The sequence below is a fragment of the Hemicordylus capensis genome, chromosome 1 (genome assembly GCF_027244095.1).
Source record: "Hemicordylus capensis ecotype Gifberg chromosome 1, rHemCap1.1.pri, whole genome shotgun sequence".
Taxonomy (NCBI): Eukaryota; Metazoa; Chordata; class Lepidosauria; order Squamata; family Cordylidae; genus Hemicordylus; species Hemicordylus capensis.
In genome coordinates, this window is record NC_069657.1 from 343,315,929 (window position 1) to 343,336,619 (window position 20,691).

Here is a 20,691-nt window from a genome sequence, read left to right on the forward strand (position 1 = left end):
CTCCTTTTGTATTTTTCATTTTTTACTCCTTATCCCCTCTGTCTTGACTTTATGCTAATTTACAATGAGGCTATGCTCACAACTGGGTGGGCGGGAAAAGGGCAAGGAAGAGTTTACTTTGCCCCTCCAGCTGTTTTTAGATTACAACTCTCATAACCCCTAGCCACAGTGGCCAATAGCCAGGGATTATGGGAGTTGTAGGCGGACCATAGTTGAGTAGGCCTGCAATAAGGGCACAGAAATATCCCATGACAGTCAGTGAGGGTTAAACCAAAAAGATATTTGATAATTTGACACATTATGTTGATAGGAGTTAAAATGTGTAACTTCCTATAAGAAATGACCTTGTTTATTGCAACTTTCTACAACTTACTTGGTAAAAAATTCAGGTACAGATATGTAGCAAGACCAACAAACAGTATAGGAATCATAACCGTTTATTTTACAGTTGAAAACATTGCAAAAGGTGACTCAAGGTGGAGGATCATTGTTTGCTGCAGCTATTTTTGTATTTCTTTCTGTATTTATGGAAGACACAAGCTGGACTATTTCTGGGTGACTAAATTTTCCTGCAGATCAAGAGATTACAGTTAGTTAACAAGCTCTCTCATTTTGCTATGGGTATGAAAGTGACAATGATAATTACAAAGTACTTTTCTCAACTCAGAATTCTTTAATTATTGTGTTGCCTCTTATATTTTGTATATGTTGGTTAGTTTTTTTAATTCAGTTTTTCACAACATAAGATACACACACGCACACACAAAAAGAAAAAGAAAGAAAGAAAGAAACCCACAAACGAACAAAAACACACAACATGAGGACTTCCATCTCATTAGAACAAGTATCAGTTTCAATACCCAAGTCTTGCCTGTAATTTAATCGTTCTGCCCCTGAGTTTTTTAAAACAAAAATTGCCTGTAACTATGTTAAATGGGGAGGGGAGTAAGGGAGGAAAATCCTCACACGGGTGTGTCTACATTAATCGTTGCAGTCTATTCTACAAACTTCAGTGGGAACAGTGACATGGTAAGGTGGGAGTGTCCAGCTGTAGCAAGTCTACACCTCACATACGGAAGCCCACTGTACTCCTATCCTGCCCTCTAGAACTGCACTGACATAGATAATGCGAACGCTCAGAGCAGTGGCTCGTGAAAGTGAAAGTGCTAATGACATGAGCCAGTGCAACTAATTAGACACCATTTCTCAAAGAGTAGCTGACCATGCCATTTTTAAAACTTAGGGAATATCAAAAGCAGTTGGTAATTTCAAAGAACAAAGTCAAGAAGCCCAATGGATACATAGGAAGCCTTGGGCTCACCTAAAGTAGCTCTTTGCATTTCTATCCTGCCCTTTGACTCACGTGGAGTATTCAAGAAGTCAAACACCACAAGCGTGGGGCAGAGGGGAAAGCAGGGTCCAACTCACCTTCCTCCCAGACGATCGTGGACATGCTGCTGGAAGAGCAACTCGCGCTCACAGATGATCCGTGTTGCCCCAAGCAGCACAGATATCCAGAAGCTGGGATTATGCATCCTGGCCTCCAGATATCCCACAATGCATCACATAAAGAGCATGGTGCATTGGAGGATACCCTCGTGAGACAGGTGTTCTAGGCACCAGTCTCTGTGTATGCTCGGGCTACATACAGCCTGAGCATATACTAGGGGTGTGCACGGACCGGTCTGGGGCCATGCAGAAGGCCTCCGGACCGGTCCGGAATTTGGCTGTTCCGGCAGTCTGGCACTGGGGGGGAGTGTCACTTTAAGAGCAGGGGGGTAGTACTCCCCCCCCCGCAACTCTTCCCCCTGGACTTTGTTAAAACATTTTTGGGGCGACAGAGTTCCTCCCTGCCACCCCTGCCCCCGTCGTTGCCTGAAGAGCTTTCCAAAGTTCCAAGGAGCAGAAGCTGGCGGCGGGCGCATGTGCCCGGCGCGCCGCATACATCACAATGACTTATGCGGCGTGCGCGGCGGCAACAGGCACGCGCGCACCAGGCACATGCACCCGCTGCCAGCTTCCACTCCTTGGAACTTTGGGAAGCTCTTCAGGCAATGACGGGGGCAGGGGCGGCAGGGAGGAACTCTGTCACCCCAAAAATGTTTTAACAAAGTCCAGCGCTGGAGGGGGAAGAGTGGCGGGGGGGGGGGGAAGTATTACTCCCTGCTCTTAAAGCGACACTCCCCCCAGTGCCGGACAACGCCTCTGTGGTTCCGTGCACATCCCTAGCATATACATGACCCCAGCACCAGGGTTAAGAGCATGCTTGCACCTCAACACAGGCTAAAGGCCAGGGTTACAAGTCAGGCTGCCCGTGAGGGCAGCGCTGGGACTGAGCCCAATCCCAGTAGTACACCCAGGTTAGGCTAGGCAAGGCAAAACCCCTAGCCTGGGTTTTGTGACTCATGTGCACAGCCTTAACACCATGTTAAAATAGATAAATACTATTAGAACTCTCGATTCTGGTCCTGGGCCACTAAACAGAAGTCAAGAACTCATAGTCCCTAGAATTCATTTTTAAAAGTTGTGGAAATAGGCTCCAAGGGCTGGTTCACAGAGTCAACTTCATTCTGGCAATCATCCACATGACTGGATCCACACAGGTTGAGGAAATCTATGGGAAACATGTAGCTGACCTCACTGAAAGGGCTGCTTACAGTGCCTTGTACACATAATCTTGTGCTCTGCGTGGAACTGTATCCACATAGTCATGGCGAAGAATTTGGCAGTGTCAAGTGGCCCTAAGGTAGCTATAGATATCATTAAAATACCCTCAGGTTGTAAGTTGGAGGCTTGACTGGTTGCTGTTTAAGAGCCATGTTTGCAGAAGGCCAGTCTTTGAAAAGCTGAGAATGGCTCCAAAAACAAAAAAAATTGAAACAGAGTGTGCTGACAGCTTTAAAAGGGACTTCAAGGACAATATAAATTGTTCAGCATATATATTGAGGGTACACCAAGATGCAAGAGACAAAATTACAGGACTGCCAACTTTGATTAGGCTTATAAACAGTGACTTCGTCTGGTCATCTTTGGCAAAAGAATTACCTCCAGGTATGGAAAGCATTTGGAAACTGGGAAGAAGAAAAGAGTTGGCTCTCATTTTCCCCTCTGAGGCTGTAATGCCACAAGCCACTAATATGTGGATTTAAGAAGGTGGTTTAAGTAACAAGTGTTGTGGGTTAACTTGCAAAAGTTACTTAAAAGGCTGAGTTAAATTAAGCATCAAAATGCAGAAGCATCAAAATTACGAATCCCAGAAAACTGCAGGATTAATCAGTTACATTTAAGATAACTGCTGTCTGTCAGCTACCCACACTTGCAGTTCAATTCTGTGGTGCAGACCTGGAGCTACCTCTGGAAAATACAGTTTTCCCTTTTGCGCTGGGACTGCCCTACATTTACAATGTATAGCTAATATACAGGCAAACCTCGTGATCCGTGGATTCACTACCTGCGGTTTCACATAGCCGCGATCAGGTAAGTGACACCTGACTTCGGCAAACATGGGGGTGGGACGGGGGAGAAGGGGTTAAATCTGTATACTCGCGGATCAGGGGTGGAGGCCGGAAATGTGGCTCGGAGGTAATTTCTGGCTGCCATTTTAATAAAAGGAGCCATTTTGTGGCTCATTTGTGTAAACAAAAAATCCCACAATCTTTCGTAGAAAAAAATCTGGATTTTGGGGGGCATTACTGGATGTCCGCAGAGCATGGTAGGGCACTTCACGTTTCCCCCATTTGCTCCACAATTTTTGGGCCTCCAGGAACCGAGCCCTGCAATGCCACTGCCCTAATGGCTTAGCATTTGTGGTTTCCCTGTCCGCGGTAATTGCAGAGGTCCTCTTGTAAAGACTATATGAGAGATTCTAGTACCCAAAGTAAATGCAGAATAAACATGTCCTTACTTGATTCAAAAGGTATCTGAGACCGGGAGCTTAAAGTAATCTCTTTGGTATGGTGATTCTCTTTGCAGAATCTACCATAACATTTGACTGCTTAAAACAAAAGAAGTGTCTTACCTGCAGTTGAATCATAAAAGTCTTGCAGTCTCCCTGGTTTCCCCTCTAACTCTTCATACTCAAGGGCTTGAAGTATCATCTCACACTGATCCAGTTCTTTTACAAATCTTGCCTCTGCACTAGATTGGTATTCATATTCCTAAATGGAATGTGCAATGTGGAAAACACATCATCTTTGAGAAGGAAGAATCACAGGAACTGTGCACCTAGATGTACAGAAGCACATCCTGTGTCACATATTACATAGTTCATGCAGAAGGCAGTGCACATTTGGGCCCAGAGTGCAATGTAAAAGAGAAAGAGAGAGAGAGAGAGAGAGTGTGTTTTGTTTGTTTGGGCACGGAAACCTCCAGCCAAGCATGCCACTGGGCTGTGGGGAGGATGCAATGGTTACCAGAGCACCAGGGAGCTTGCTTTTTTCTCCTCAGCACGCTGCTGCCCTCCTCCTTCCTCTGCCGCCGCTGGAGAGTTTCAGCACAAGACTCTTTTCTGGGCACGCACACACACACACACACACACACACACACACACACACACACAGAGGGGGGCAGAAATGGATCCACTTCTTGGCACGAGAGTCCTGTGTAGAAACTCTCCAGTGTGGTGTGACCAGTGTGGTTATGGTGTGGTGTCTGGATTTGGGAGCATTCCGGATTTTGGATGTCTGGATAAGGGATACTCAGCCTGTAATACCTTCTGAATCTTTAACCCTCTCTTTTGAAAATGCATCCATACTAAGAGGAACTACATACTGTATTACTACACAAAAGCACATCCCACTTACTATAATAACAGGCCTTGAAGCATGGCAGTATTATCACCGTAACATTTAAACTATGCATAACGGGAATTATCTTGCCTATTTGGCAAGCTTACATTTGTAACTCCAGCAGAGCTGTGTTCATGGATATTATTATTATTTTACATTTTATATCCCACTCTTCCTCCAAGGAGCCCAGAGCGGTGTACTACATACTTGAGTTTCTCTTTCACAACAACCCTGTGAAGTAGGTTAGGCTGAGAGAGAAGTGACTGGCCCAGAGTCACCTAGCAAGTATCATGGCTGAATGGGAATCTGAACTCAGGTCTCCCCAGTCCTAGTCCAGCACTAATGACTGAACCTGTTAGACTCATTTGCTCATGTTATTTTTAAAAAGTAAAGTTCATTTATCTTCGTTCCTCTTTCATCCTATAGGCAGAACTGTGGGGCATATGTCACAAATTCTTTTAGTTATAAGACTATGCACATGAGCAGCCCTACTCAGGTTAAGGAATCCCTTGTGTGCAGCACTGGGATCAAGCCTGATACTGGCACTGCCTTCTCCACAAGCCTGGGTTTTGTATCCGGGCTTATACCTGGGTTAAAGGGCGTGAGCGCACACAGCTCAAGCACACACAGAGAAGGGTGTCTAGAGTGCCCATCTCATGGGGGTATCCCTCAATGTATTGTGCTTGTCACATGGTGCATTATGGGATTCCTGGGGGCCAGGACGCATATTGGCCTACAGTGATCCGTGCTGAACTCAGCATCATGGACATGAAGATACTGCAGAACATCTAGAGGAAACTAGGTGGAACCCTGCCTTCCTCCAACCCCCGCCCAGTCGTGAGTATCTCCCCCATGCCTCCTTGGGTATCCTGTAAGCACAAACAAGGCACAAGTGACAAAATGTGCATATTGAAATGGATTTTTAAAAATGAGAACGATAAAAAGAGTATGCTCAAATTTGGGTGGGCAGAAGTAGAAGTTTGGAAACTGCTCTTGCATAAAAGGCAAAAAGTAGCTAAAGGCATAATAAATATGAGGATTCTGTGAAATAGGCTCTTAACCCCCTGCCAATACCCAGAAGAATAAAAAGAATCTATAGAAAAGAGGCAACATTTGTACTATATATAATTATGTTGGCTGCTCATTATAACCTTGGTATGTGAAACTCAGTTTTACTGCACTTTAATGTTACTCAGATACCTTAGAAGGCTCATATAGCATCAGTTGGGAGCAAGACAGAGAGAGAGCAAATTGTGACCCTAATTAATCAGAAACCTATAATCCAGCAGCTGTATACACTTCCTGGTAAACGTTGCTTCAGGCTACCAGAGTTAGGAATTCTATAGTTACCTTTATACAATGAAATCTATTATACTGTAATAAGTTACTCATTTGGAGAAGTACTTTCTATATAAGGGGAAACACACAAAATATAATTAGTGCTTCTTAATACAAGGAGAACAGTGAAAAATTGGGACTACGACTAAATGTAAAGAAGACTAAACTAATGACAATGGGTACAGCAACCAGCCTCAGAATTGATAATGAAGACACTGAAGTAGTGGATAGCTTCTGCCTTTTAGGATCAACCGTCAATAGTAAAGGATCCAGCAGTCAAGAAATATGCCAAAGACTAGCACTTGGTAGGCCTTGGAAAATATATTTAGATGCTGTGGCGTGTCTATACCTACAAAGATTAGAATCGTTTAGACAATGGTTTTTCCCATGACACTCTATGGATGCGAAAAGAAGAAGCAAGAAAGAAAAAGTACTGATGCTTTTGAACTTTGGTGCTGGAGAAGACTTGAGGATACCATGGATAGCCAGGAAAAGAAACAAATATATACTGTATTATTATTAATGTATTTATTATGTAACAGAAATTTGTTTTTTCATGGCTTGGAAGTTTAACACTAATCTCTACCCTACCTCTCATTTTACTTCTGGAACGCTTCAGTCCGTTTTCACTCATGCATTTAGCAAAAATAATGCCAAACAGCCCGTATTTTAGGGATAAGCACAGCATAGCGTAACAGTTTTGATAAACTTGTGGGACAAAATCTGATGACAACTGGTCATTTCAACAGGATCAGAAATGTCAGCTTCCTTAGATCCTATACTAGACCGACACTAACTGTGGCCCAACACAGCTCACCAGCCATGCACAGAGGCTTGGCAACCCTCCTGGATTTTATAGCAACAGGCAGGCAGCAAAATCAGGTGGTTTATCAAGTCCTCCATGCAGAGCTGCCTTAATGGCTTAAATGTGGTGCTGGCTGGCTTCACATTACCTCTGCAACAGATCCCAAATCTGCCACTATGAACTTCAGCCTTTTATACAAGTGTTTCTATTTCTCTTTAAGGGAGACCAAGTTCTTTCTAGAACTGAGAAAACTCCTTGCTGAAACAAGGCTGGGCTAGATCGGAACTTCCCATCTGTGCCATGAACTTCCTGAAAGGCCTTAGACAAGCCGCCCCCTCATCCCCAGTTCCCCAAATGCAATATGGGGATAACAGTACTTACCTTACAGGGTTATTATCAGAATTGTTATCCCCATATTGCATGTGGAGAACTGGGGGTGGGTGGCTTGCCTAATCTAGGAAGTTCATGGCAGATGTGGGAAGTTCCTGAAGTGCTTTGAACACTTGAAAGTGCTCTAAACAGGGCTGGCCCATAGCATTTTGCTACCTAAAGTGGAACACCAGTTCTACCAGTCCCTTGCTTTCTTCTCTCTCTTATTTTCCCAAGGGAGGAAAACGTATAAGGTCACCATGTCTCAGTATGTGTCTCCACTGTGTGTATCCCCTTCTAATAACAGCACAAGGGAGGGCATCCTAAAGGACCTCAACAGCATTTATTTTTTGCCAACTGGCATGTTGGCTCAAGCTACTGGCCACTCAAAGCACAGGCAACATCCTTTTGTAACTCATGTGCTGACAGTCAGATACACACCAAATTCACAACGCATGGGAGTCCCAAGTAAGAGTCACTATGCTAAAAGAATCAGAAAGTAGGTTTCATTAGGTCTACTTAGAACTAATTGTTTCCTATTAAACCACACAGTGCAATGCCTTATTCCTTTAAAATCTCTCTCTCTCCCTTTTTCATTAGGAAGAAGAGGGAAAACACACAGTGGCTTATGCTCTGTACAGGGCTAGGACAATGGAAGTAGCCTTGCAAAGTCACAAAATGACTGACGCTTAAGTGTGCTCCAGACTTCTTCCATAACCCCAGAAGAATGTGGGTGTGATTTTCACTGCGCACTCCAAATCGAGTTTTCACATGCAGTGAATCAGGGTCATGCACCCCTTCATGGACAGATTCCTGCATGTGAAAACTTGATCTGGAGAGAGGAGAGAGCAGCAAAAATTGGGCCTCCACATCTACTGGGGCTGCAGAGGAAGACTGCAGGGCATTTAATGCCAGTCTTTTTGCATCTTTCCCATTATTAGACAGACAGTATTATTAGTTAGGACATAAATGTAATCAATAGATACACCTGAGATGTTTAAAACTTACTTCCCAGAGTTCATAAATCTCTTTCCTCAGTTCTTCTGACAGCAGTTGTGTCAAATGTTTCATAGCCTCCTGAAAACCAGAAGCCTGCGTTTTATTGGGTGTCACTCACATGCCACATTTTGTTTCTCTGCCTTTGGTGAGCTGCTCTTTCAACACTTCAACATTTAGAACCTCCAAGGATGGGCCAACTGGAGCAAAGTTGTCAACAAGTACAAAGAACTCTCTTTATACCAGAGCTGATTTTCAGCAATTTAAAAACTAGGTGAAAGCAACAGAAAATTGGGCAATTGCTAGTTCCCTTCAAACAGTGATTTTTTTTTTAAAAGGGGGTGCCGGTTCTCTTATCTTGCTTAATATATCGCCCAGGTCCCATGCAAAGGGGGCATGGCCAGGCTCTAGAAGCGCCCAGCATGGTGCTTTGGAGCTCATTTCCCAGCTGGGATCTCAATGCCTGGCAGGGTTTTGTCTTCATCCCCTGTCTCCCTGTTGCTGCAACGCCAGCTGGGAACAGGGTCAACCCAAGAGCTTTTGGCACCCTTGGCAAATCCTGACTTTGGCACACACACTCACTGGGGAGGCAGAAGACTTTTTTTGTTTTGGAATCAAGTTGCCTACCCCACTGCTCACTCATCAGTCTTTCTGCCTCCCCCACTCCCGCCCCACCGCATTGTACCGCTGCCATTTGACTGCACTCCTCTGCTTCTGGGAAGCTGAAAAAATATTCGTATTTCCCAGCCTAGCAGACTGGAAGCAACAAGCAACCATTCTGTCCCGTCTGCTTTTCTATTTTCTATGGAAAACTGGATCACTGGGGCAGCCCCCTCCGTACTCACCCATCATGCAACACCGGGCTCTCCAGAGCTGGATCACTGGGGTAGCCCCTTATACAGCTGTGAACACACCCCTGCCCTTCCAAAGTAAAACCGCCATCTAGCAGGGCTCCAGGCAAAAAAACAAAATGAGAGGAAAGAAGTGAGAGAGCTGCCCTATATCAAGGCTTTCATCACTGGAGCAGCCCTCTCTTTTGCATTCTGCTTTTTGCCTGGCAGCTGAATCGCTTGGATTTTTACATTCAAGCGAAGTGGCCGGGCAGAAAGCAGAATGGCTCTCCAGAGTCCAATTGCTAGGCTAGCCTCTTCACAGAAGGAGAAGCTACCCCAGTGACTGGGTTCCGGAGAACCTTTCTGCTGTCTTCCTGGCAGCTTCGCTGGGATGTAAAATCCAAGCGATTCAGCTGCTCCAGCCATCGGGCTATGGAGAACCTAGAGTTCCTTGATGGAGGGTAGGATTGTGCATGGAACCGCAGTGGGGCGGTTCCAAGGCGGCGGGGGTGCCACTTTAAGAGTGGGGAACCCCTCCCACCGCTTTCCCCCCGCTGGCATCCTTTGTTAAGAAAGCTGATTGGGGTGGCAGCATACCTCCCTGCCACCCCATTGCCCCCGTTGGGCGGATATGGCCAAAAGTCCCCTGCCTCTGTATGGCACTGCAAGGCCCAATGAATTCATCCAGACCAGACGCTCCAGTATATCACCCACATGCATAATTTTATTACCCTCTAACATGTCTCCCTCATTTTAAGTAAAACACTCCAAATACTTTAGCCTTTTCTTCTAAAGAAGGGACTCCAATCCTCTGCTAAAAAAAGACCACTATCAAACACAGATTACTGGGTGTTTTCAATATATTGGCTTTGACCTCCCACATGGAGTCAAGATAATATAGCTGCATTACAGGACTGTACTATCAGAAACAACACATTTGAATCGCCCTGAAGCTCACTTCTACAATGAATGTTGTACGCAGTTTCATGTATCAAACTGATTCTCTGGATGAAGAATACAAAACTGCGCTCTCTAGTGGCCAGTACTGTTTAGTGTCTTTGAAAAATCTAGTTCAAATTAGTTATCAGGGAAATCATCACATAACCAACTTCATCTCAAACTAGGCTGTCAAAGTTTCAACTCGACCTAGTTTTGAACTGTACAAGTTGGATCCACAGCTGGTTCAGCAACCATTAATGGCTCCACATCAACTTGCAGTCAGGTATAGAGTAGGAAGAAGTTACCTTAAGGAGCCGGTAAGGAGCTCCTGACCTGCTCCTCCCTGCCCTGCAGCTTTTCCAGGCGCAGTGCCAGGTCCCCAACCGGCCATGCAGGGCTGTTCCCTGCAGCTCCTGCACATCCCTTGTAAAATGCCACAGGGCTCTGTCTTGTTCAATTCTTTATAAATGACTTGGACTGGGCAGTAGAGGGAACACTTACTACATTTGCAGATGACGCAATACTGGGGGCGGGGGATAGCTAACACCTTAGAAGAAAGGCTCAAGACTGTCTTGACAGGCTCCACCTTTGAGCCCAACCCAACATGATGAAAATCAACAGAGGAAAATGTGAAGTCTTGCTTTTGCGTAAGAAAAACCAAATGCACAAGTATAGGATGGAGGAAATCTTAGTGGACCACAAGTTGAACATGAGCCACTAGGGATGTGCACAAACCTGTTTGGCGTTCTATTCCGAACAGGTTCGGAACCCCCACGTTCAAACCGGTCCGAATGCAGGAGCAGGGGTGGCTTTAAGAAAGGGGGAGGGTGCACTTACACACACACCCCGCCGCGCTTCCTCCTCCGGTGCTCTGTGGATAAATAAGCAGCCGGGGCAGCAGTGTACCTCCTTGCCGCCCCATTGTTGCAACAACTGGAAGTGGAACCGGAAGTGCCGTGCAGGTGTGTGTGTGTGTGTGTGTGTGTGTGTGTGTGTGTGTGTGTGTAAGTGCACCCTCCCCGATCCTTGAAGCCCAACCATCGACTCGAAGGGAGCTGATTCCGCGCACACCCCTATGAGCCACTAGAGCAGCGCTCCTCAGCTTTGGTCTTCCAGCTGTTTTTGGATTACAACTCCCATCACCCCTAGCCACAGTGGCCAATAGTCAGGGATGATGGGAGCTGTAGTTCAACATCTGCAGGAGGGCTGAAGATATGGAGCTCTGCAGTAGGATGATTTGCTAAAACAGGGAATGCAATCATGAGCTAAATTAACAGAGACATGGTGTCCATATCATGAGAAGTAGTTACCCTTTTCTGTTGCTATGGAATCTGGGCGAGACTGGACTCATGCAGAGCTTCCCCAGGAGTGCACCTGCAAGTTTCACCCAACTCACACACACTCTCTAACTCTGCCTTTGCCCCATCGTAACAGCACTTGCCTGCAGAGACCATATGCTGTATTCATGGAGAGTCTTCCTGTGATCAGAGCACAGAGGCACCCTATTTATTTATTTATTAGATTTATATACCGCTCTTCCAAAATGTCTCAGGGCGGTTCACAACCTAGTAGAGATGTGCATGGTCCGGAGCAGTCCGGACCAGCACCGAAGGGGGGCCTGCATTTTAGGGCGGGGAGGGCTTGTTTACCCCTCCCGCCTCTTTGCCCCCGCCAGTGGCTGTAATCTATGGTAAAATTGGGGCGCTGGAAACCAGCCGCCGCCGCTTCCGCCGCGCCCCCCCCCGTGAGCAGATTAGAGAAGGAAAGGCTACTGCCGCCCTGCCGCCCTCCCGCCCCGCCACCCGCCACCCCCCCACAAGTGCTCACCAAGTTTAAAGAAATTAGAGAGGAGCTCGCGAACAGAGCTCCTCTCTTATCGAAGCCTCTGGCCCAACTGGGGCTTTGGGCGCGCGCGCACGCGCGCTAGAGCTCTTTATCCGCTAGAGCTTTTGCCAGAGGCCCGGTCTACCCGGCTTCTTCCCGGCGGGTAGACCGGGCCTCCGGCAAAAGCTCTAGCGGATAAAGAGCTCTAGCGCGCGTGCGCGCGCGCCCAAAGCCCCAGTTGGGCCGGAGGCTTCGATAAGAGAGGAGCTCTGTTCACGAGCTCCTCTCTAATTTCTTTAAACTTGGTGAGCACTCGTGGGGGGGTGGCGGGGCGGGAGGGCGGCAGTAGCCTTTCCTTCTCTAATCTGCTCACGGGGGGGGGGGCAGCGGAAGCGGCGGCGGCTGGTTTCCAGCGCCCCAATTTTACCATAGATTACGGCCTCTGACGGGGGCAAAGCGGCGGGAGGGGTAAGCAAGCCCTCCCACCCTTAAAGTGAGACCCCCCCACCCGGACCCGGACCGGCCCAGTCCGAACCGGTCCGGCAGTTTGGAGGCCATTAGAATGGCCTCCAGACCGGTTCAGACACACCCCTACAACCTAGCATCCCACCTCTCTCTACAAGTGCAGCGTTTGTCTCTGCAAACAAATGTGGTAAGCATGGAGAATGGGGGGAGGGGGTCAGAGTGCATCAGCACAAAGGTGGGACTTGTGAATACGTATCTGCGATTCATAAATGGCCAGAAATGACCTTGGAGATCATTACCGACTGCCATTTTGTCAATAGGAGCCATTTTGTGAATCACTGCCTGTGATTTTTCATGGAAAAATTGGGAATTTGCAACTGTGAGGGGAGCATTCCTTGACAGCTGGACACCCACAGAGAATGGTAGGGCACCTTATTTGCCCTTTGCCCACCTTTTTTCACTTTTTTGCCAGCCTGCAGGAACCGATTCCCACCCTACATCCCATTGACTTCAATGCCCCAATATCCACAGTTCCGTTATTCCCCCTCAGAGCAGAACCCCCGTGGATAATGAGGATTCACTTGTATTTTCAATACAGCAGTTACAGTATCATATTTTGAGAATTTCTCACAAACTTTACCTATTACTTATTCTCTCCCTCTCTCTTTTTAAGATGTTCTGTAGACTATCAAGCAATAAATGCCATCATACAGACCTCTTCTCGCCTGTGTTTCTCCTCTTTGGAAATATTGTCGGCAGGAGCAATGTCACCAACGATACATTCAGCCATATCGTGAATCAGAGCTAATCGAATGCATCTGGGAAAAGAAAAGAAGGGTAAGCAGTGAAGAGAGATGCTCCAGGCATGAAAGAAAATCCCCAGATGAGAGCGAAAGACATGTTCAAGGTTTACACTCTTTCTTATGCCTACACCAAGTTTATTAAAAGGCAAACACAGAACCTTTTTTTAATAATCTCTAAATCAAGCAAAATAATGTAATTATTTCCAGTTAGTGGCCTACTAGCAATTATGGCTAGACTAAGATGTGGATTATAGTGTGGATTGTGTGGATTATAACCCCATTGCAACCCAAAACTTGTACTGAACTCATGGGAAAAATACATGCTTCCACCCATTCACTTTCTCAAACTCAATTTCAAACTTCTAAAACAGCACTAACTGTCATCTATCTTCCAGGGGTATTGGGAGCTCAATCAAGAGTATAAACTCCTTTGCACATAAAATGAGCTCATCTTTTAAGGGAAGCAGCCTGAGTATTGCTCTGTAGAGTGACATTTATTAAAACATGTCCCAGTACCTCTCCCCATTTTAAAAATTGCACACATTAAATCAGGATTACCAGAAACGGATAACTCTTTCTGATCCACCTAGATATCAAATCAAATCAATCTTTATTACGGTCTCAGGCCACCTAGATAACATAAGAGTTAGAGCAGTCAGTCAGCTGATATTGGCTGACATACTACACAAACATTACATGAATACTACAATGTAATGTTTGTGCAGCTGCACAAGAGCACTGTGCACAACTGACAGCGCTGTGCAAAACTGACAGCCATTGGCAATAGTGGCAGTCAATTGTGTAGCTGTGTTTGTGTGATTTTTGCATTTAGCGCATCCGCACTCTTGTGCAACTGCACAAACATTATGTTGCAATGGACACATAATGTTATGTAGTATGTCAGCTATTGACTGGCTGAAAAGTCAAAGCAAACACCACTTGGTTTTCTGTTACAAATAAATTCTGATCCAGAGGAGTCATGCATAAGTCTCTCTGAAATCAATAGGGCAAGTTAGTGCTGATTAACATAATTCCCACACTGTCAGTGAAACCACCTTTCTCTGAACTGGGTCAACAATGTGTAATTCCCTATATCAATTAAGAGATTGCTAGGATGGCCAGGATCCTCAGCATGCTTACCTGTCTTTATTAAGAGTTTTATCCTCAGTTACCATAGCCATGACTGCCATCCTGTACATATGGTCCGAGACACTCTCTGGATTCGCCACCTTTCTGTATACCCAGCCTGTTCGGGGTACTCTCTAGTTGAAAACAGTTTGAGCATCAAAAACTTGCCGGTATCCACTTTTGATTATATAACATTACATTAAATTAACATAACAGAAACATAACAGTAAATAGTCAAGACATTTTCACTTGTGCCTTCTTCAGCCGCACTGATGTTTTTGGAAAGGCACAGTACCTGCAGTGACACTTATGGAATGTTTGTGATGGCTCTTCTGCAGCATTCTATTGGCTGCTGCTGAGACGATGTCAGACGCTATCTTCAAGCGTGAGGTTGCCTGCAACTATTGTTCCAGGCCTCACCCATTTACTCTTATATTTTTGTTATGTTAATCAACAATAACCTTTTCTATTAACTGTATCCCAATTCCTTCTGGGCCTGTCTGTCCCTCTCTTTCTCTGTATATATACATACAATACATACACCAAGAATGGGAAAGAAATAGCACCTGTCTCTTTTGAGTTATTGTGGATTAAGGAATATGAACCTTTGGACCAAGAGACCTGCCTCTCCCTGAAGGTCTAATGAGGTTCTTAATAAGGATATTCCACCCGGATCTATTATTGCACCATGCAATCCCCAAGCACATTCACGTCCATGCTTCTTCTCCGTCCGTCTCCGATTTCAGCTTCTTGCTTACACTGCACGATGCACGCAGTGCCTTACTCCTCCGTTTGTCCCCACACCCGCATTGCTCTTTCCTGCCGCTCCCCCGAGTGCCCCCTTGCTACCCGCATCTTCTGTATCTGTGCAGCGCAGTGCAGGGCAGCGCGATGCCAAGCAAGTCTGAGTTCAAAAGCAGCGCCTCCCGAAGCATCAGCACCGCCTTAAAGCGTTGCTCAGAGGGGATTTCATTCTGCGGGCGCACTTTCGCCTCCCCTAACACTCCTGTTCCTCTTTCACGCACCGGAAGCCCCTGGCCTTCATTGCGCCAGGTTCCCTCCTGCTCACCTTCAGCTGCCCCACCAGCTTCATAAACTGCAGCAAGGTCCCCATAGCTAGACAGCGCTACGATGACTGGCCATTGATTGACCTCCTTGGTGCGGAAGTGGCGTCTGCTCAACGCCAAGCTCCACCTCCAGACGCCGGTTCGAATCCGGAGTTCATAGGCTGAGAGGAGCTCGGTGTCCACTCCCTCCTAGCCTCCTGCCTTTCACCTTCCTCCCAGTCAGCAAACCTAATCGGCCGAAAAGACCAGACCAGCGCCAGAATGATATCGAGAGGAAGTACCTTGCATTCTTGATTAAAATAAAGCTTTGTGCTAATTGACGCTATTTGATCAAAACCGCAAGGTTATATGGCTTGTAAGACTAGCGGACTCTGTCTCTAGATAAAGGTTTTAAAAAGTAGAAAATGCTACTGGATGGGCTTTCCCCCCGCCCCCGTCCTTGATTACTAAATAAGTTGTTTTTAAAGATTGTAAACAGTTCAGCGTTCCAAAGCTACACGCAAAAGTTAAAGTGCAACCAACAATACCTGGGGGAAAGTCTAATTGAATTCAGGGAGGGAAGTTAACGTGCTTAGAGTTAGTTAGCCGCGTTAGTGAGGTTCATTAATTTCAGTGGGCTTTAGCTTAGCATGTCAAGATTCAAAATTATATCCGTATAGGTTTATTGGGATGAAGTATGCAGTGACATGTTGAAGGGGGGTGGAGGGAGTCAAATATACCAAACGAGAAACGTTGTTTGGGGCATTGTAACTCAGTGGTAGTTATCATGTAGAGACTCATTTGCTAAGCAAAACTTACTAAGGCAAAAAGCTGGATGAGTGACTACATTAAAACCTATCTGTTTGGCCTGGTCCTCCAGGGTTTTTAATTTGTTGTAAATTGTTTTTAAGCGCTCTTAAGTGTTTGGCATGGTTCTCCAGGGTTTTTAACTGTTTAAATGTCTTAACTGTTAATTAGTTTTATGCTGTTTTTATAGTTTTGATTTTAACTGTTAATTGATTTTAATTGTTTTTATTTTGATGTAAACCACCCTGAGACATTTTTGGAAGGGCGGTATATAAATTGAATAATAATACATGGTAATACTGCCTCCTGTCTGCTATGGGTGATGTTTCTATCTTCTCCTTTGTCTTCCCCTGTTCCTCTGCAAGATATACCATGAATTCCTCAAACCAAATTCAGTTTCTAAAATTTTCATCTTGGAAAAATACATCTGATTACAGTACTGGCTCACACCAGTGTTTTGAACCTTTAAGAGCTGGTCCTTAAGCCTTTACTAAAAAATACCCCTCCTCTACACTGAACTATCAAAGAGCACCTCTAGATCTAAGTTCATCCATTCCAATAATATGGCCTGACCAGCCCACATTGAGATGCGTTTGCACACACATCCCCTCTGTTAAGAACATAAGAACAGCCCTGCTGGATCAGGCCCAAGGCCCATCTAGTCCAGCATCCTGTTTCGCACAGTGGCCCACAGATGCCGCTGGAAGCCTACAGGCAGGAGCTGAGGGCATGCCCTCTCTACTGCTGTTACTCCCTTGCAGCTGTTGTATTCCAGCACACTGTCCCACAGCCACACAGTTGTGGATGCCAGCAGATGGATGGATGGATTAGAAGGGGCGGTCAGGCAACTTGGTCTGAACTAACCCAGTTGCTTTCAAAGCTGGTCATATTGACAGTCAATTGATATGATGGTGTTTTGTATACATAATGTACATGGTACAGCCACAATCACTCATTCTTGTTTCCATGGCAACTTTTTTGATCTGTCAGATACCATCTTCGGGTTCAACTATTTGAATCCAGACTCACCACCACTTTGATGCACCCTGGGGCAGTTCCATTAACAACCTGTTCCCATTTGCAAATGTTGGGATCTGATCTGATCCCGCAAATGTTGGTTCAGGATCCTTTGGACCTTTCAGAATGTTGGGCTCCGGATAGGGGGTTTTCAGGAGAAATTCCCATTGAAGTCTATGAGGAAGTGAAAAAAATGCAAAAGGGGGGGGCGGGTAGCTCTTCAAGTTGCCCCATTAATAGGTAAGGATGGCCAGAATACATGTATCTAATTACAAGTGATCTTGATTTAAAAACAATCTTTTGTTTTTAAATTAATTTTGAAAGCAACCAGGAAATTGTATTCACTGCAGAACTGTGGAACCCTGAAGAAAGTAATGTAACACTAGGGAATCACAGGAAAAGTGATGTAATGTCAGAGAATCTAAGGGTAAGTGATGCAACAGAGAATCTCAGAGGGGGAAACCCAGAAATTGGCCACTTTATTTTTTAAAATGCAAGGTAAAAATGGGCTAAACACTTTTTTAAAAGGAGATAAATGTACGGGTGTCAGACAGGCAGCTTTGCAAATAGACTGATGGGGAGGCTGCATGATCACAAAAGAGAGAGAGAGCAGACTGCAGTTGCCATTTGGAGCTTCAATATCTCCAATTTCTCCTGAATGAGGCTGGAGAAGTCCAAACTGAAATGGGCTTCCCTAATTTGGAACATAGGAAGCTGCCATATACTGAGTCAGACTGTTGGTCGGTCTAGCTCAATATTGTCTTCACAGACTGGCACAGCCTTCACAGACTGGCTTCTCCAAGGTTGCAGGCAGGAATCTCTCTCAGCCCTATCTTGGAGAAGCCAAGGAGGAAACTTGAAACCTTCTGTTCTTCCCAGAGCGGCTGCATCCCCTGTGGGGAATATCTTACAGTGCTCACACTTGTAGTCTCCCATTCATATGCAACCAGGGTGGACCCTGCTTAGCTAAGGGGACAAGTCATGCTTGCTACCACAAGACCAGCTCTCCTCTCCCTAACTGGGAACTTCTCCAACCTCCTCCGAAATAGCCTATTTTGGGCCATTTCCAACGTTTCTTACATGGCACTGCACAGCCTTAACATCTGTGTGCACACCACTAGTACTGTGTAAAAACTGTGTCCTAGGCAGAGATTAGTTGTTTGTTTATCATATTTATATGTTGCCTGATATATGTATCCCTAGGCAGTGTACATAATTTAAAATAATGCAAAAACAGAATTAAAACAATTTTATAGACTGAAAACAATTCACTTCCATTGTATACATGCTTGGTACCCAGTAATCACACAGAGCTATGAATTTCATGCCTCTAGAAGGATAGAGAAAGCATGAGAAGAAGAGAGATGAGGACAGGAACAACAGTAAGATCCAGGTTGCAGAAGGAGATCCTGTGGACCCTACATTTGGAGAGGTTGAGGACCTCTCCTTTAGAGGCTTTTACTGGCATCAAAAATTATTTCAAAAGACACATTTTCATTATTTCAAAAGAAAAAAGTACACTGTATAACCAGCTAAGTTTCATGGGGGTTTTTAATTTAAAAATCATTATATTGCCAATGAAAAACTGCGGATAATATCAGTCTCCCATCTGAAAGCAACACACATGAACAGGAGTTGCCCTTCCATGGGGTAAGGAGAGGCAGTTGCTTCCGGCAGCAGATTCTTGGGGGGCTAGTAGGGCAGTAAGATGCCCTTATCTGCCCCTGCTTTTAAAAGAAAAAAAGGGAAAGAGGGGAGGTGGGTCACCCAAGGAGGGGTGGCATTTGGCACTCTGGCTCAGGCACAGAGAAGTCTTAAACCGTCACTGCACGATGAGCTGAATCCTATGTCACTTCCTTCAGGGGACGGATCTGAGTCGCATGGAGTTCAATGAGACTTCCCTGGCAGCTGATGTGCATTGAATTGTTGCCTCCCTATAAGAAAAGCCTGCTGTTGTCAGTGGAACTCCTGAGGAAGTGTGGTCAAGTGTGATAAGCTCTGCTCTTACAGTATTTGCTGAATGGTAAGCTTTCAAGCAAACACACACAACAAACAAAAACCCATCTGAAATTCCCAGAAAGAGAAACCATTGCTGCCTTTGTTGCCTACAGTGCTTCAATCGTAAGTGTGTAGAATTACCCTGTCTGAGCAACATCTTGCCTGGTTTGCATTTGGATGGGTGACTACATGTCTAGGTTGAGTGCTATAGATTATACTACCACCTCTCCCTGTTGCCCCCACAAACCAGCATTCAGTTTCAGAATTTTATTTATGTCGTTTCCTTTCCCTATTCTTCTATAATATTTACTGACTTTTTTTCCTTTCAAATGCTGGTTATTAATTCTCATCAACCTGATATGCAAAAACTGCTTTTTACTGAGAGTGGTATGTGTCCAGCTAATTCTCTTTCATGATGACAGATGGCGCTCTTTGCCAATAAAGCTATTAGGATATTTTCATGGCAAAATTCACCTTTTTACTTGTATGGGTGTAATTCAAGAACTTTGGCCGCCTGGAGGCTTTTCCCACAGGGCTTTTATTTCGAATCTGCTCCTGATTGGAGTGTGCCAGTCCACATATTAGCTGGATTTACCCCGAGGTCCCTGTGGACTATCAGGGACCAGGACAGACAGGACTTTGTTTCCCCCCAAATGGAGGCTGCGAATTCTGGCTTAGCCTGAAGTATGTCCGGTTTTTAAAAAATCTTCTAGTTTCAGAGGCTTCTGGGGAAAAACCTGGGGCTTCAGTTTTGCCTCACAGTTTCTCTGTTATGTTTAGGGTGGTCATGCCAGTAAATCGGCATTTTTCAAAACTCAGTGAAGGGGAGTTTGACAGTTGTTTTGGGTATGGTCTGCTCTAAGTGATTTGCGATTGTAAGCATGGTGGGGGGTGTTGCTGATTGGCTGATACTCTGTTAAGGGAGGGGGAGGGAGAAATTCCTAAGTTAAACACAAGCACAGACTGCAAAATGTGTATCTTGCTATGTTTTATTTGGCTTTAGATATGCAGAATGGATGTAACCTGAACCCTTTGTTGTCTAAACTGGTTCTATTAGTGTGGTGGTGGGGAAACATCGTGTGATGAAGGCTGTCACTCACAAAGGCAAGGGTTAAACATCCTGCTGTTTGATCCAGCTGTTTGGCAACTCGTTATGCTGCTCTTGCACTCTTAGCTGTCAAACTATTTTTTAAAAGCTCTCTCACCTCTTCCTCTGTGATGTGATTTCTGCTTGGTTTGAGGGGAAAACCCAGACCAGGTAGGTGCGAACGCACAGGAAAAAGATCAGCCAGGGAGTGTTGGGAGGAACCGACAGCTATGTGAACTGTCAATTTAATCCCCCCAAAGTAAACATCTTGCAAATCTGCTGCAAAGCAGATTCGCTCTTCAGATACCCCGAGGCATAAAGCCATGTGTGAATAACCTCCTGGCACTCAAAAATAATGTGATCTTTCCAGCCAGTCTGATGCTGAATTTCAGTACAGCTTAAACATCAATACAGATAGGCATATATGGGCCCTGGATATCTGAGGGACT

At 45.3% G+C, this 20,691-nt stretch overlaps 1 protein-coding gene across 6 annotated transcripts; it reads right to left on the reverse strand.

Moving 5' to 3' along the window:
- Positions 1-421: 421 nt before the first annotated feature.
- HDDC2 (HD domain containing 2) lies at positions 422-15,535 on the reverse strand. Of its 6 annotated transcripts, none has more exons than XM_053284769.1 (6): positions 15,357-15,504; positions 14,300-14,421; positions 13,072-13,174; positions 8,308-8,376; positions 4,019-4,157; positions 422-569 (listed from the first exon to the last, which is right to left on the reverse strand). In XM_053284769.1, exons 1-6 carry the CDS (start codon positions 15,399-15,401, stop codon positions 472-474), a joined length of 576 nt encoding a protein of 191 aa, XP_053140744.1. In that variant the 5' UTR covers positions 15,402-15,504; the 3' UTR covers positions 422-471. The 6 variants fall into 6 exon arrangements, with proteins under 6 accessions (XP_053140744.1, XP_053140734.1, XP_053140752.1 ...); XM_053284759.1 differs by lacking the exon at positions 15,357-15,504 and adding an exon at positions 15,327-15,347; XM_053284749.1 differs by lacking the exon at positions 422-569 and adding an exon at positions 2,134-2,614 and having other exon boundaries at positions 15,327-15,470.
- Positions 15,536-20,691: the final 5,156 nt, after the last annotated feature.